The sequence below is a fragment of the Borostomias antarcticus genome (assembly GCF_949987555.1).
Source record: "Borostomias antarcticus genome assembly, contig: scaffold_65, whole genome shotgun sequence".
Taxonomy (NCBI): domain Eukaryota; kingdom Metazoa; phylum Chordata; class Actinopteri; order Stomiiformes; family Stomiidae; genus Borostomias; species Borostomias antarcticus.
In genome coordinates this window covers 1,226,014-1,239,709 of record NW_028176587.1, presented here as the reverse complement: position 1 = coordinate 1,239,709, position 13,696 = coordinate 1,226,014, and the positions used below count along the sequence as shown (strand labels likewise).

The window sequence follows — 13,696 nt, the reverse complement described above, 5'->3', positions numbered from 1 at the left end:
CCATCCGTCCTTCCATCCGTCCTTCCATCCGTCCTTCCATCCTTCCATCCTTCCATCCTTCCTTCCTTCCCTTACTTCCATCCTTCCTTATTTCCTTCCTTCCTTCCTGCTTTCTTTCCTTCCATCCTTCCCTTCCTTCTTTCTTTCTTTCTTTCTTTCCTTCCATCCTTCATTCCTTTCCTTCCTTCCATCCTTCCTTCCTTCCTTCCTTCCTTCCATCCTTCCTTCCTTCCTTCCTTCCTTCCTTCCTTTCCTTCCATCCTTCCTTCCTTCCTTCCTTCCATCCTTCCTTCCTTCCTTCCTTCCCTTCCTTCCTTCCTTCTTTCTTTCTTTCCTTCCTTCCTTCCATCCTTCCATCCTTTCTTTCTTTCTTTCTTTCTTTCTTCCTCAAATAAATATTCAGAATGACTCTTTTTCAGGCTGCAAACTCATATTAATATATTTTCAACTCTTTCAGCTATTGAACTCAATAAAACTATGAGTTATGATGAGTGGTCTAATCTATTTTTGAGTGTAGTACTAGCAGTACTTATAACAAACACCTACTGCAACACCTCCACAGCTACTGGTCCGCCCGGGGTGAGCTATAGACACATGGTCTCCAATGAGGGGTGCATTGGGATGGCCTGGCAATCACTGACCTGCCCCCCACAACCTCTGACCTGAGGGGGCGGAGTCTCGCCACCACGCCACTATCCACACCACCGTCCCCACATCTCAGACCCTGAGTTGGCTAAAGATGCAGTTTTCACGGTTGGGTGCATGTGGGTGGTCCGGGGAGCAGTACGCTGTCCTAGACTGGCTCTGACCCGAGGAGGCGGAGTCTCGTCACAACGCCACTATCCACGCCACTGTCCCCACATCTCAGCCCCTGAGTGAGCTACAGACACACGGTCTTCACTGGTGGGTGGATGTCAGTGCACTGCCCCCGACCTGCTCTGACCGGAGGGGGCGGAGTCTTGCCATCACGCCACTATCCATGCCACGGACCTCACAACACAGCCTCTGAGGTGGCTAGAGACACACAGTCTTCACTGGTTAAGGCGGGTAGGTGGCGTGGAGAGGGGTACACTGTTCTCGACCAGCTCTGACCTGAGGGGGCGGAGTCTCACCACCATGCCACTGTCCACGCCACAGACCCCACAACTCAGCCCCTGAGTGGGCTAGAGACGCACGGTCTTCACTGGTTGGTGCATGGAGATTGCCCGGATGTCAGTACACTGCCCCCGACCTGCTCTGACCGGAGGGGGCGGAGTCTCGCCATCACGCCACTATCCACGCCACGGACCTCACAACACAGCCTCTGAGGTGGCTAGAGACACACAGTCTTCACTGGTGAAGGCAGGTGGGTAGCCCGGCATGGCCTTCACTATCCACGACCGGCTCTGACCCAAGGGGGCGGAGTCTCGCCACCACGCCACTGAACATGCTACGGACACCACAACTCAGCCCTTGAGTGGGCTGGAGACACACGGTCTTCACTGGTGAAGGCAGGTGGATAGCCCGGTGCGGCCTACACTGTTCACGCCTGGCTCTTAACCAAGCGGGCGGAGTCTCGCCACCACGCCACAGACCCCACAACTCAGCCCCTGATTGAGCTAGAGACACAGTCTTCACCAGTGGGTGCAAGGAGACTGCCCAGAGGTCTTCATGGTGGAGTCAGGTAGGTGGCCCGGAGAGGGGTACACTGTCCCCGACTGGCTCTGACCTGAGGGGGTGGAGTCTCACCACCACGCCACTATCCACGCCACAGACCCCACAACTCAGTCCCTGATTGGGCTAGAGACGCACGGTCTTCGCCGGTGGGTGCATGGAGATTGCCTGGTCCATAGTAGTTCTAGCAGTAGCTGTTACATACAGCTGCAGCAGCTAGCCCACCTCACATTTTCTCCAGGAAATGTACTTTCTAGTTATTATTATTCTTATTCTCCCCGTTTTTTGTCTCCTTTATAACTTCTTCATACTTTGTGCTAGAAACTTCATTCAAAATTTAAAATGTTCACGATGTTTAGCTCTTTAACGGATGTATTCAGATTTTTTATAGTTTTTATAGTTTTTTAGTAATTTAACTTTTAATAGTCATTTTTGTGCCATTGAAACTGCTGGTGGAATGTTCAGTATCATTATGTTTTTAGAGTGGTGGCAGCTGTTGCTTTGAAAATATTTACACATTTTGTAAACTGCTGGCACTCCTACAGTTTTGAAAGCTCACACACGTATTATACATAAAAACTTTCACACAACTGTGCTGATTCGTACAATATAAGTATCTAAGCCGTGTGACTTATAATTTTCGCTGTATGACGATTTGTTTGGCAACTGCGCTCTCCATTGAAACTTTTGGGCCCACACTACCTTTTGAGCTGCTAATTTTGCATTTTTACCCTTTTTCTAACTCGTCGCCATGCCTACAGTTTTTAAGCTACACGGACATATAATAGCCTTAAATGTTCAGCATTTTCTCCGGATTCATACGGTGTCAAAATCTAGGCTGGCACCTTTATACTTTTTGAGAGAGAGCTGTCTGAAGCCAACATGCCTTTCCATTGAAGTGAATGAGAGGATGCTCAGTGTCAGTTGGGATTTGAATTTGGGGACACGTGCATGCTCTCTGTACAGGCACCCTTTATTGACTACTGTGGTTACATTCATATTCCTTCCTTCCTTCCTTCCTTCCTTCCTTCCTTCCTTCCTTCCTTCCTTCCTTCTTTCCTTCCTTCCTTCCTTCCATCCATCCATCCATCCTTCCTTCCTTCCTTCCTTCCTTCCATCCTTCCTTCCTTCCTTCCATCCTTCCTTTCCTTTCCTTCCTTCCTTCTTGCTTTCCTTCCTTCCATCCTTCCCTTCCTTCTTTCTTCCTTCCTTCCTTCCATCCTTCCTTCCTTCCTTCCATCCTTCCTTTCTTCCTTCCCTTCCTTCCATCCTTCCTTCTTTCCTTCCATCCTTCCTTCCTTCCATCCTTCCATCCTTCCATCCTTCCTTCCTTCCATCCTTCCCTTCCTTCAATCCTTCCTTCCTTCCTTCCTTCCTTCCTTCCTTCCTTCTTTTCTTCCTTCCTTCCATCCTTCCTTCCATCCATCCATCCTTCCTTCCTTCCTTCCTTCCTTCCTTCCTTCCTTCCCTTCCTTCCATCCATCCTTCCTTCCCTTCCCTTCCCTTCCCTTCCCTTCCCTTCCCTTCCTTCCTTCCTCCTTTCTTTCCTTCCTTCCTCCTTTCTTTCCTTCCATCCATCCTTCCTTCCTTCCCTTCCTTCTTTCTTCCTTTCCTTCGATCCTTCATTCCTTTCCTTCCTTCCTTCCATCCTTCCTTCCTTCCCTTACTTCCATCCTTCCTTCTTTCTTTCTTTCCTTCCTTCCTTCCATCCTTCCTTCCTTTCCTTTCCTTTCCTTCCTTTCCTTTCCTTCCTTCCATCCTTCCTTCCTTCCATCCTTCCTTCCCTTCCTTCTTTCTTTCCTTCTTTCCATCCTTCCTTCCTGTCCTTCCTTACTTCCTTCCTTTCTTCCTTCCATCCTTCCTTTCCTTCCTTCCTTCCTTCCTTCCTTCCTTCCTTCCTTCCATCCTTCCTTCCTTCCTTCCATCCTTCCATTCCTTCCTTCCTTCTTTCTTTCTTTCTTTCCTTCCTTCCTAACTTCCTTCCCTCCTTCCTTCCATCATTCCTTCCTTCCATCCCTTCCTTCCATCCTTCTTTCCTTCCATCCTTCCTTCCATCCTTCCATCCTTCCTTCCTTCCTTCCTTCTTTCCTTCCTTCCTTCCTTCCTTCCTTCCTTCCTTCCTTCCTTCCTTCCTTCCTTCCTTCCTTCCTTCCTTCCATCCTTCCATCCATCCTTCCTTCCCTTCCTTCCATCCTTCTTTCTTTCTTTCCTTCCTTTCTTCCTTCCTTTCTTTCCTTCCTTCCATCCTTCCTTCCTTCCTCCTTTCTTTCCTTCCTTCCTTCCTTCCTTCCTTCCTTCCCTTCCTTCTTTCTTTCTTTCCTTCGATCCTTCATTCATTTCCTTTTCTTCCTTCCTTCCATCCTTCCTTCCTTCCTTCCTTCCATCCTTCCTTCCTTCTTCCTTTCCTTCCTTTCATCCTTCCTTCCTTTCCTTCCTTACCTTCCTTCCATCCTTCCATCCTTCCTTCCCTCCCATCCTTCCATCCTTCCTTCTTTCTTTCCTTCCATCCTTCCTTCCTTTCCTTCCTTCCTTCCATCTTTCCTTCCTTTCCTTCCTTCCTTCCATCCTTCCTTCCTTCCTTCCTTTCTTCCCTTACTTCCATCCTTCCTTCCTTCTTTCTTTCCTTCCTTCCTTCCATCCTTCCTTCCTTTCCTTCCTTTCCTTCCTTTCCTTTCTTCCATCCTTCCTTCCATCCTTCCTTCCTTCCTTCCTTCCATCCTTCCCTTCCCTTCCTTCCTTCCTTCTTTCTTTCCTTCCTTCCTTCCTTCCTTCCTTCCTTCCTTCCTTCCTTCCTTCCTTCCTTCCTTCCTTTCCTTTCTTCCTTCCTTCCATCTTTCCTTCCTTTCCTTCCATCCTTCCTTTCCTTCCTTCCTTCCTTCCTTCCTTCCTTCCTTCCTTCCTTCCTTCCTTCCTTCCTTCCTTCTTTCCTTCCTTCCTTCCTTCCTTCCTTCCTTCCATCCTTCCTTCCTTCCTTCCATCCTTCCTTCCATTCCTTCCTTCCTTCCTTCCTTCCTTCTTGCTTTCTTTCTTTCTTTCCTTGCTTTCCTTCCTTCCATCCTTCCCTTCCTTCGTTCTTTCTTTCCTTCCTTCCTTCCCTTCCTTCCTTCCTTCCTTCCATCGTTCCTTCCTTCCATCCTTCTTTCCTTCCTTCCTTCCATACTTCCATCCGTCTAATCTTCATTTTTTTTTTAAATTCATTTTACGTTTTAGTTACTTTACAGCGAACTATGCATCCGGGTACTCTGCCGCGTTTTGAGCACTTCACTGGAGAGTGCAGCTGACCAGAGCGCTATGTTGGTGTGCTTCGTAAACAACAGTTACTCTTGAATTAGAGCACATTACTAGATTCTGTAGGCCAAGCGGAATTCAGTGATGTCCACCTCTTGAAATTTGGTCGAATTTACTGACCGCTAGATCAGATCAGAACTTGAACCAACGATCTCCCACTCCCATACTCCCAAATCTCGGTTAGGCCCAAACGAAACTTTGGGTCATTACACTAATCGCTTTTTAAAGGGGTCCACGTTTGCAAAACTAACTTTTTCATTGTTTTTGCATGTACATTTGAGTCTCCGATGGGCCTACTAACACACAAAGTATTAAGTGAAACAGCCCAGTCATTTTGTTGTGGTCAGCCAAAATGAAAATATTAGAAAAAAAGTCAGTCCCTGCAAGCCATTCAAATCTCCGGTGTCACTTTACGTCACACTCAGGAACCTATTATAATAATCCCGCGCTCATCTGAATACCTCCAATCACCTGCGTTTGTTTACCTGGCTATAGAGGCATTATTTGCAGGTCCCGCTAGCTAGCATGTCTTCGCATGGAAAATGCTCTGTTCATGGATGTACTAAGCAGCACAGATCGTCTCCCAAGATCAAGGGCAGCAGAAAGGCACAAAGGACAGCAGAGCTGACTGGATATATTTTCTTTTTGATGGCAACGTTCCCACTGAAATTGGCAAAACACTGGCAGTGTGTGCTAGCCATTTTTTGCCCGATTGCTTTTCCAATCTGGGTCAGTACAATACAGGATTTTCAGATAAACTCTTTCCGAATGATCAAGCAATACCAACTGTCTGGAAATTATGTAGAAACTGTAAGTAATTATGCTGTGTTTGTTTGCATATAGTAGTCTACTAACGCTAGCTAGCTAACACGAACAAACTCCCCTTTTGCCTCAACCCGGATGCTTGTCTCATCAAGTTATGTTATGTTAGGGTAACGTTAATGGAATGAAATTGGTAGACTTCTAGTTTATCGTGCGGTTATTAAAAATGATGAAATGTTAAAAAGTGGACATCATTGGATTCCCCTCGGCCTACAGAATCAAGCTTTTATTGTTTGTAGTCGAATGGTGTCATATAGCCTGGTGGTGTCTAGCTAGCGAGAGGTAGCTAGAGGTAACAGCATGCAACCGTGGACATGGACGGATTATGGGGTGTGTGGGCCCCTGGGCCAGGCATCCGTCGAGGGCCCCCCCCTTCCCTCCTCCCCACGACAGCCCCCCCCCCGCCCCCGCTACGGTCACAGCATTTTTCTTTTAAATTATTATTATTATTATTATTTCTCACCAGGATTTTGGCTACAGCATCAAAATCATTGCACTTCTTTCTTTTTTTTAAGCAACAGCACTATCGCTACACAACACAAGAAGGTAACAGCCCTGTGACTGCAAGAAAATCAACTGCTTGTTTCACGTAAACATAAATAATAAATCAGCTTCAGTACGCAGCCTTTGCATCCAGAAAGCACCTGTAGACATTGTGTCAAGTGGGATTTACATTATATATTTACAGCATATTTGGTATTAATATTTGCGTGTAATTGCCTATTATACAACACCAACACAAAAAGGAAGATGCGCTAACTTTTACAATATTTTTGGTTGCTCGCAAGATACTGAATAAACGTTGCCTCTTGGCTTGACATAATGGTAACAAGGCAATCAGGTGTTCTCCTACAACTGACAATTTGAACTTGATAGTGTCATATCGCTGAACAACTGCGCTCAGTCCGGCTAAGCCAAGCTAAAACAATTAGCAGGTATGCAACAGACAGAAAGTTGCAGTATGGACAGCGCCAGACAGTGTTAAAATAAAACCAAGCAAATATGCTGCCTCTCTGGCCAAAATCACAAATAATATGTCACCAAAATTAAAAGGCACAACCTTGCAGTGCATGTGCCTGTCATGGCCTATCTGAGTTGCAAGTAGGCCCAACCCCAGGCCTTCATCAAGCAAACACATAGTCTAATCCAAGCTAATCCAAGAAAACACACAATCCACTGGACACAATCATGGCCGCATTAGACACGCGAGCGGAGCAGGCGGAGCGGCTGCCTGAGCAGCAACATTTGGAGGAGGAGGACCCCAATTCGTGGTGCGACACAGTCACCGACCCTGCATTATGGCGAAATTAATGGAGAGAGGCAGTACTGGAGGGAGGTTTTAATAAGAGTTGTGGCCGTGATACAATTTTTAGGAGAGAGAGGGCTTGCTTTCAGGGGGGATGATGAGCTATTGGGGTCATCTCATAATGGGAATTTCCTGGGCATCCTAGAGCTATTGGCAAAGTTTGATCCATTCTTAGCTGGACATCTTATTGCTGTGGTGGACAGTCTGGGGCTGGACCTGTCGAACTGTAGGGGCCAGTCATGATAATGCGAGTAACATGTATGGAAAGTACAATGGTTTCCAAGCACATCTTAAATGATCCATTATGTCCCGTGTGCAGCGCATTCCCTGAATTTAGTTGCCGTCAACGCTGTAGACAGCTTGGAGACATTATGCACAACTGAGAGAGGTCAGATGGCTTTTTAGGAGGGCTAGGGGCACTAGAGCCCTCTAACTACCAGGGCCCCCGGGCCCTCCTATAAAGCCCTCTGACTTCCTGGGCACCTGGCCCTCTACTGGACCCTCTTACTACCAGGGCCACTGTCTCAGGCCCTCTGACTAGAATAGGCCGGGTAGTTGAAGGGATGGGGTTCCTAGTAGTCAGAGGGCTCTATAGAGGGCCAGGGGCTCTGGTAGTCAGAGGGCCCTATTAAATGGGCATAAAAAAAAAAAAGATTGGTGATGGGCTTCGCGAACGCCCAGGGCGCCCCCAGGGCCCCCCCGGGCCCCTGGACGCCGGCCCCATTGGCCCAGTCCGTAATCCGTCTCTGACTGTGGAGATAATAACATGGGCACTAACGCTATCATTTTTAGTCAGGGAGAGAGGACAATGAAATTTGTCACAGTGGCATCGAGTGTGGATGGCCGAGGCTAGCCAGCTATATTTGAGGTAGCATAGCGGCGTCAACAGGCCTCGTTCTCTAGCCTGCCGATTTACTTTTAGCTGAGCTCATTTGCATATGAAAAAGCGCTCCATCCGCTCAATCTGATCACGGGGTCAACAGAGGGGTATAGAGGCATGTTAGAACGGTTATTCTGAGTGGTATTTTAAGCAAAAATACTCAAAAGACAAGTTTTGGGGACCCCAAAGATTTATATTAAATTGTTGAAAATTTGCATAATAGGACTCCTTTAAAATGACATTTTTGGCCCTCAAGCTCACGTGACACAACAATGCACTCCCAAAACAAATCCCCAGTCTGTCCCTGAAGGAATAGAGAGAAATAAATATAACTAAATAAAATAGCTTATATAAACATAATTTTGAAATTCCAAACCCATATTTATTTATGGCCATTTATTTTTTTCATGCTTTATTTCATAGCCGTATTTATTTATTTACTTAATATTGACTCAAATGGAGTTCCATATTTTTTTCCTTGCAGACAGATCTTCTCTGGTTTGGAGCCCCATCACAGGCTCTTGGCTGTGGGGTCTGCTGTTGCTGTGGGGGGTCTCCTGGCTTACAGGGCTGCTAAAAGGAGCGAGGCCATAAGTATTCCTATGGATGAAGGATGGTGGGGGGTTGGAGAAAAACCTGAATTAGAGGATGAGGGAATTCACCTCTTCGTGTTACAAACCTCTGATGAAGAGATACAGGTAACAGCTTGTCAAACAACTCTATTTAACAAGGGGTATATATATAATATATAGGTGTGTGTATGTGTGTGTGTGTTTTTTTTAAACATTTTTAGGATCTTCATGATCGCCTTGACAAGACACGATATACTGAGCCTCTGGAAGATGCCTGCTTCCAGTATGGCTTCAACTCCACCTATCTTAGAAGGGTGATTTCCTACTGGAGGAACCAGTTTGACTGGAAAAAGCAAGTTACAGTGCTTAATAAGTATCCTCACTACAAGACAAACATAGAAGGTACTTATGGCTTCACACATGCCATATTTTGTGGTGACAATTGCTGTGTAGCCTACCACACCCAACCATCATATCTGAAACTCACGCTCTAACTCGCCCTTTAGGTTTGGACGTGCACTTCATCCACGTGCGTCCACCAAACTGTGAGGGTCAGAGGGTGTTGCCTCTCATGCTGGTCCACGGCTGGCCTGGCTCCTTCTTCGAGTTCTATAGGATCCTGCCCCTGCTCACAGAGTCCCAGGGTAGCTTTGTCTTCGAGGTCATATGCCCATCTATCCCTGGGTATGGTTTCTCTGAGGCCCCTCACAAGCAAGGTAAACCCCACATTACTAAATCACCACTGAGCAGAGAACACCATCATTTCTGGCAGACTGAGTTGCTGTTTATGTTTTTCTCCTGCCCTCCTTCCTCCAGGGTTTAACTCTCTGGCAGCTGCCAGAGTTTTCCTGAAGCTGATGGAGCGTCTGGGATTCTCCCAGTTCTACCTGCAGGGTGGAGACTGGGGCTCCCTCATCACCACCAACATGGCCCAGATGAATCCCCAGTAAGAGCCAAATCAAACCAGCCTTAACAGGCAGCCAGTGTTGCAATTCCACAACCGCAAAACTATTTCCATGACTCGTGTTTTTCCCCAAATGGGATTGTTGAGAAATTCTTAGTCATTTGTGAATAATGTCTGGCAGCTACAGTGTGCACATTGTGCAGAATTGCTGAGAGCTAAGCCTACCATCACAAATATGTGGTAAAGCATATTATTTTGAATATGATTTGCTGAAATAGAATAGCTCTTATCATCAAATATAGTGTGACGAGAACCAAACAACAAGCATGTTAACAGTTTTGCTGTTTTTTTCTTTTGTGAGATGTGTGAGGGGTCTGCATCTGAACATGTTGTTTGGGCCCCGGAGGGGATTGGGAATACTGTTCTCCATCATGTTTGGCCGCCACCTTCCCTTCCTGGTGGGGTTCACCAAGGAGGACGTTCGCAGACTATTCCCTTTCATGGAAAAGAACGTGTATGAGATCCTGAGGGAGACAGGCTACATGCACATCCAGGCCACCAAACCAGACACAACAGGTTTGAGAACATAATCACCAGGATGTGCCTGTTTCCTGAAATGGGGATCAATATGTGATCCTCTCCCACTGAAATAAATATAATAATAATAATTCAGTTTATTTATAAAGCACCTTTCATTATGAAACAATCTCAAAAGTGCTGATATGAAGAATGCTCTATAAATATGAATTAAAATTCCAAGGTAATGACAGAGTACAGAGGTGTGATAGTGATGCCAGTGTGCCCCCTGCAGGTTGTGGTGTGAATGACTCTCCGGTGGGCCTAGCTGCCTACATCCTGGAGAAGTTCTCCACCTGGACTGACTTTAAGAACAGGGACTTGGAGGATGGGGGACTGGAAAGGTAAATGGGGGGAGTTAAGTCAAGTAATTTCTTCGCACCATAAGCGGGGGGGGGGGGGGGGGGGGGGATCTACATGTTCTGTTCAGTTATGCACCAATCATAGCTTTCATGTTATTCTAGGAAATTCAGCCTGGATGACCTCCTGACCAACATCATGATCTATTGGACCACAGGCTGCATTGTACCCTCTATGCGTTTCTACAAAGAAAACCTTAAGACCAACATTGAGGACAGATTAGATTCCAGGTGTGTGCATGGAGCCTTGATCATTAACTCTGCCTATAGATCACTTTTGAGGAGCCTTGAGGACAAGGGCTAACATGTCTTTTCTGTTCCTAGGACTGGGGTGTTTGTGCCGACAGGACTGGCGGCCTTCCCCAACGAGCTGGTCCACTGTCCTCCACCGTGGGCCAAACTCAGATACAGAAACATCTACTCATACTCCTACATGCCTCGCGGCGGCCACTTCGCTGCCTTTGAGGAACCACAGCTGCTTGCAGATGACCTGCTCCAGTTCGTTAAGAAAGTGGAAAAGATATAAAGCTTATTACTGTAATTAATGAGTGATTCAGCACTCCTGTCGCTAAAGATGTGATTTATTAAAGTAGTCTTCATAAAATGAGTCAATGATGCATTATGAAGACCTTTTTAATCAGTAACTACAATTAATCAATTGTCAATCAATAAGTCAAAGTCAAAAAGTCGCAAGGTCTGTCAGAGAGCAAGACGCTGGAGAATAGAGATTAGTTGAGACATACAAATCTACGCCTACAAAAGCAAAATCAACATATATGCAATAGAGGTAAACCTGATGTTGGGAGCATCCATGAAAGGAGCAAAATGCCATTAAGCTAATTTACAATACAACAAAGCACCCTTTCATTACTGCACTTCAACTAAAAGTAGTGCTAAGACAACACATCATTCAATAAAATCTGGAGCATGCTAGCCATTTAGCAGGACAACAGCCTATAAAAAACACTGCACAGGCTTACAGACACAGAGATTCTTGAAAGTGTCCATGTTTTCCCTTTTCCAGTGCACTCTGTCTGAACAGCTATAATCTCAAACTACTACAGCTGTGCGGTTTCTAACCCTGGAGGGTCACTTGCTGCTGAAGCCCTTGATGGCCATAGGGGTCTGGAACCACACATAATCCTCCCAGGCTGATGCCTCTGTTGGAGGGGCCGCAGAGCAGCCAGGGTCTGAAGACAGGGCGATGACCTGGCTCTTAACCTTTGTGGGCACCCTGAAGTTCAGTTTAGGCCGGAACCAGCCAACACCACAATCCCTGTGGGCCAGAACCATGACTGTGGTGGCCATGAGACAGACAGGTCTGGTATCGGACATCAGGTCAGCCACAAATAGAGTCCGGAACAGTTGCCGCAAGCAGGAGGAGACCCGTAGGCTGTGGTCTCCCCCGGCAGCTAGTATTACGGCCTCCATGTTGACCTCATACAGCTCCTTGGGGAGTACAACGGAGCCGCCCAGCAGAAGCAGTACACGAGGCACCAGGCTGAGGGAGAACAGCACCTCCAGCTGATGCAACACCTCCTCCAGCTCCTGCAGCGTCCGCTCACACTTCCTCCAGTCCAAGCCTGCTGACTGCACTGGCCTCCGAATCACAAAGTCCTTACCCTAGACAGGGGAAATACATAAGCCTGGGTCAAATCCTAACTCATATCTAGTAAGCTATATAGTACAGGGCAACATTGTTGTTATGATCTGGGAGCCTTGGTTGAGGATGCATCCCTCCACTCACTCACCTGCCCTGCAGCTTGCTGACTTTTCTGGGAGTACAGCAGCTGGTCATAGGTCATTGGCAGTTGCTGTCTCTGGTACAGGACACACTTGAGGATCTCGCTGACAAAACGGCAGCAGCCCTCCTGTGTCACGGAGCCAGGGAAGACCACGTCCACTCGACCTTCCTCCCGGGCCCTTCGCACAGCCTCGGCATTGTCAGCAACGTCCGCCTGCCGACCGGGAGTCAGAGGGGGGTTTGCGCTTGCCTCTTCGTGTGGAGCATCAGTGGCTATAAAAAGTGAGCAATGAGGTTGAGAAATCTGCCATTGTTAGAGCAGAAATATGACTTGTGACTTAAGCTTTAGCAATGCCAATCGATCTACGATTAGTTAGCTAGCTAGGCAGCTTAGACTACGGCCGAATGGAGCGTCAATGGCTATAACAAGTGAACAATAAAGTTTTGAAATGTGCCATAGAGCAGAAATTGTACTTGTGATTTCTGCGTTAGCAATACCAATTGATCTACGGTTAGTTAGCTAGTGGAAGAGGCTACGTTAACAGCCACTCTGAGGCGACGTCACAAAAACTGTAAATGTATAAAACCAGACAACGTTTGGTGACAATTTCGCTTACTTCGTAGCTCAAAGTGTCCTCTCAACAATTCCGGTTTTCAAATCTAGCGGCGTTGTGTCGGTTTTAAACTAGGTTTCTAATTTTGACGATAGTGCTGCAATTTGGAATCCTGGAGGGGGGCTGCGTTAACGCCCATCCCACCAACTCCTATGGACAGTAACGTTGGTACAGTAATATGGAATTCTCATACAATGACGAGGCATCACCAAGCAATATTTTCAGAGAGACACTTCACAAAATAGTGATGATTTGTGATCATTTGTATATAACTAAACATGCACATAAGCAGAAAATATGAAGGTAGACTGTCTATGATATGTAATTGTAGGAGAGTCGGTTACTTTTCCATTGCAGTTTAAAATGTCGCTACCACAAGCCCAGCCCGGCGTTACGACTACCCCTCCCGAGTACGGGCGTTAAAACAACCCTATACTCTAGCTCAGTGGTTCTTAACCTGGGTTCGATCGAACCCCAGGGGTTCGGTGAGTCAGTCTCAGGGGTTCGGCGGAGGTCAAGACACACACCCGACTCATATGATTCGTGATGACACGCCCCGCTTGGCCATCATTGGCAACAGCAGAAGTCACACTGATTTGCAGTAAATATTCATTATTATGTTTTTGTGTGAAAATCATGTTTTGATGGTTTTGTTCTTTGAACACAGTGATGTTGATGCACGGTTCATTTTGTGCACCAGTAAAATATATACCTATGTTTTGAATTTGAAAAAATCATATTTTATTTTTCCAATTAAGAAGGGTTCGGTGAATGCGCATATGAAACTGGTGGGGTTCAGTACCTCCAACAAGGTTAAGAACCACTGCTCTAGCTAGACAGCTTAGACTTCGGCCAAATTAAGGTGTTGATGGACCTAACGTACCAATAGCTGGACCGATGATTGCGGCACTAACGTTAGTTGTGATAGCGTGGGTGTCATTTTCCTTGTCTTGCGAGGCCAATTCAATATGCGATAAA

At 46.5% G+C, this 13,696-nt stretch overlaps 2 protein-coding genes across 3 annotated transcripts; one reads left to right on the top strand and one right to left on the bottom strand.

Annotated features, from left to right (window-relative positions):
- Positions 1-5,018: 5,018 nt before the first annotated feature.
- LOC311328303 (epoxide hydrolase 1-like) lies at positions 5,019-10,972 on the top strand. 2 transcript variants are annotated; one of them, XM_084462289.1, is made up of 9 exons: positions 5,019-5,751; positions 8,434-8,647; positions 8,743-8,923; positions 9,028-9,237; positions 9,338-9,467; positions 9,787-10,001; positions 10,237-10,345; positions 10,466-10,591; positions 10,685-10,972. In XM_084462289.1, exons 2-9 carry the CDS (start codon positions 8,552-8,554, stop codon positions 10,884-10,886), a joined length of 1,269 nt encoding a protein of 422 aa, XP_084318415.1. In that variant the 5' UTR covers positions 5,019-5,751; positions 8,434-8,551; the 3' UTR covers positions 10,887-10,972. The 2 variants fall into 2 exon arrangements, with proteins under 2 accessions (XP_084318415.1, XP_084318414.1); XM_084462288.1 differs by lacking the exon at positions 5,019-5,751 and having other exon boundaries at positions 8,093-8,647.
- Positions 10,973-11,393: 421 nt separating this feature from the next.
- LOC311328299 (MAD2L1-binding protein-like) lies at positions 11,394-13,658 on the bottom strand (the record flags this gene model as incomplete). The annotated part of the gene is made up of 3 exons (XM_084462286.1): positions 11,394-11,983; positions 12,112-12,408; positions 13,602-13,658. 3 exons carry the CDS (start codon positions 13,656-13,658, stop codon positions 11,450-11,452), a joined length of 888 nt encoding a protein of 295 aa, XP_084318412.1. The 3' UTR covers positions 11,394-11,449.
- Positions 13,659-13,696: the final 38 nt, after the last annotated feature.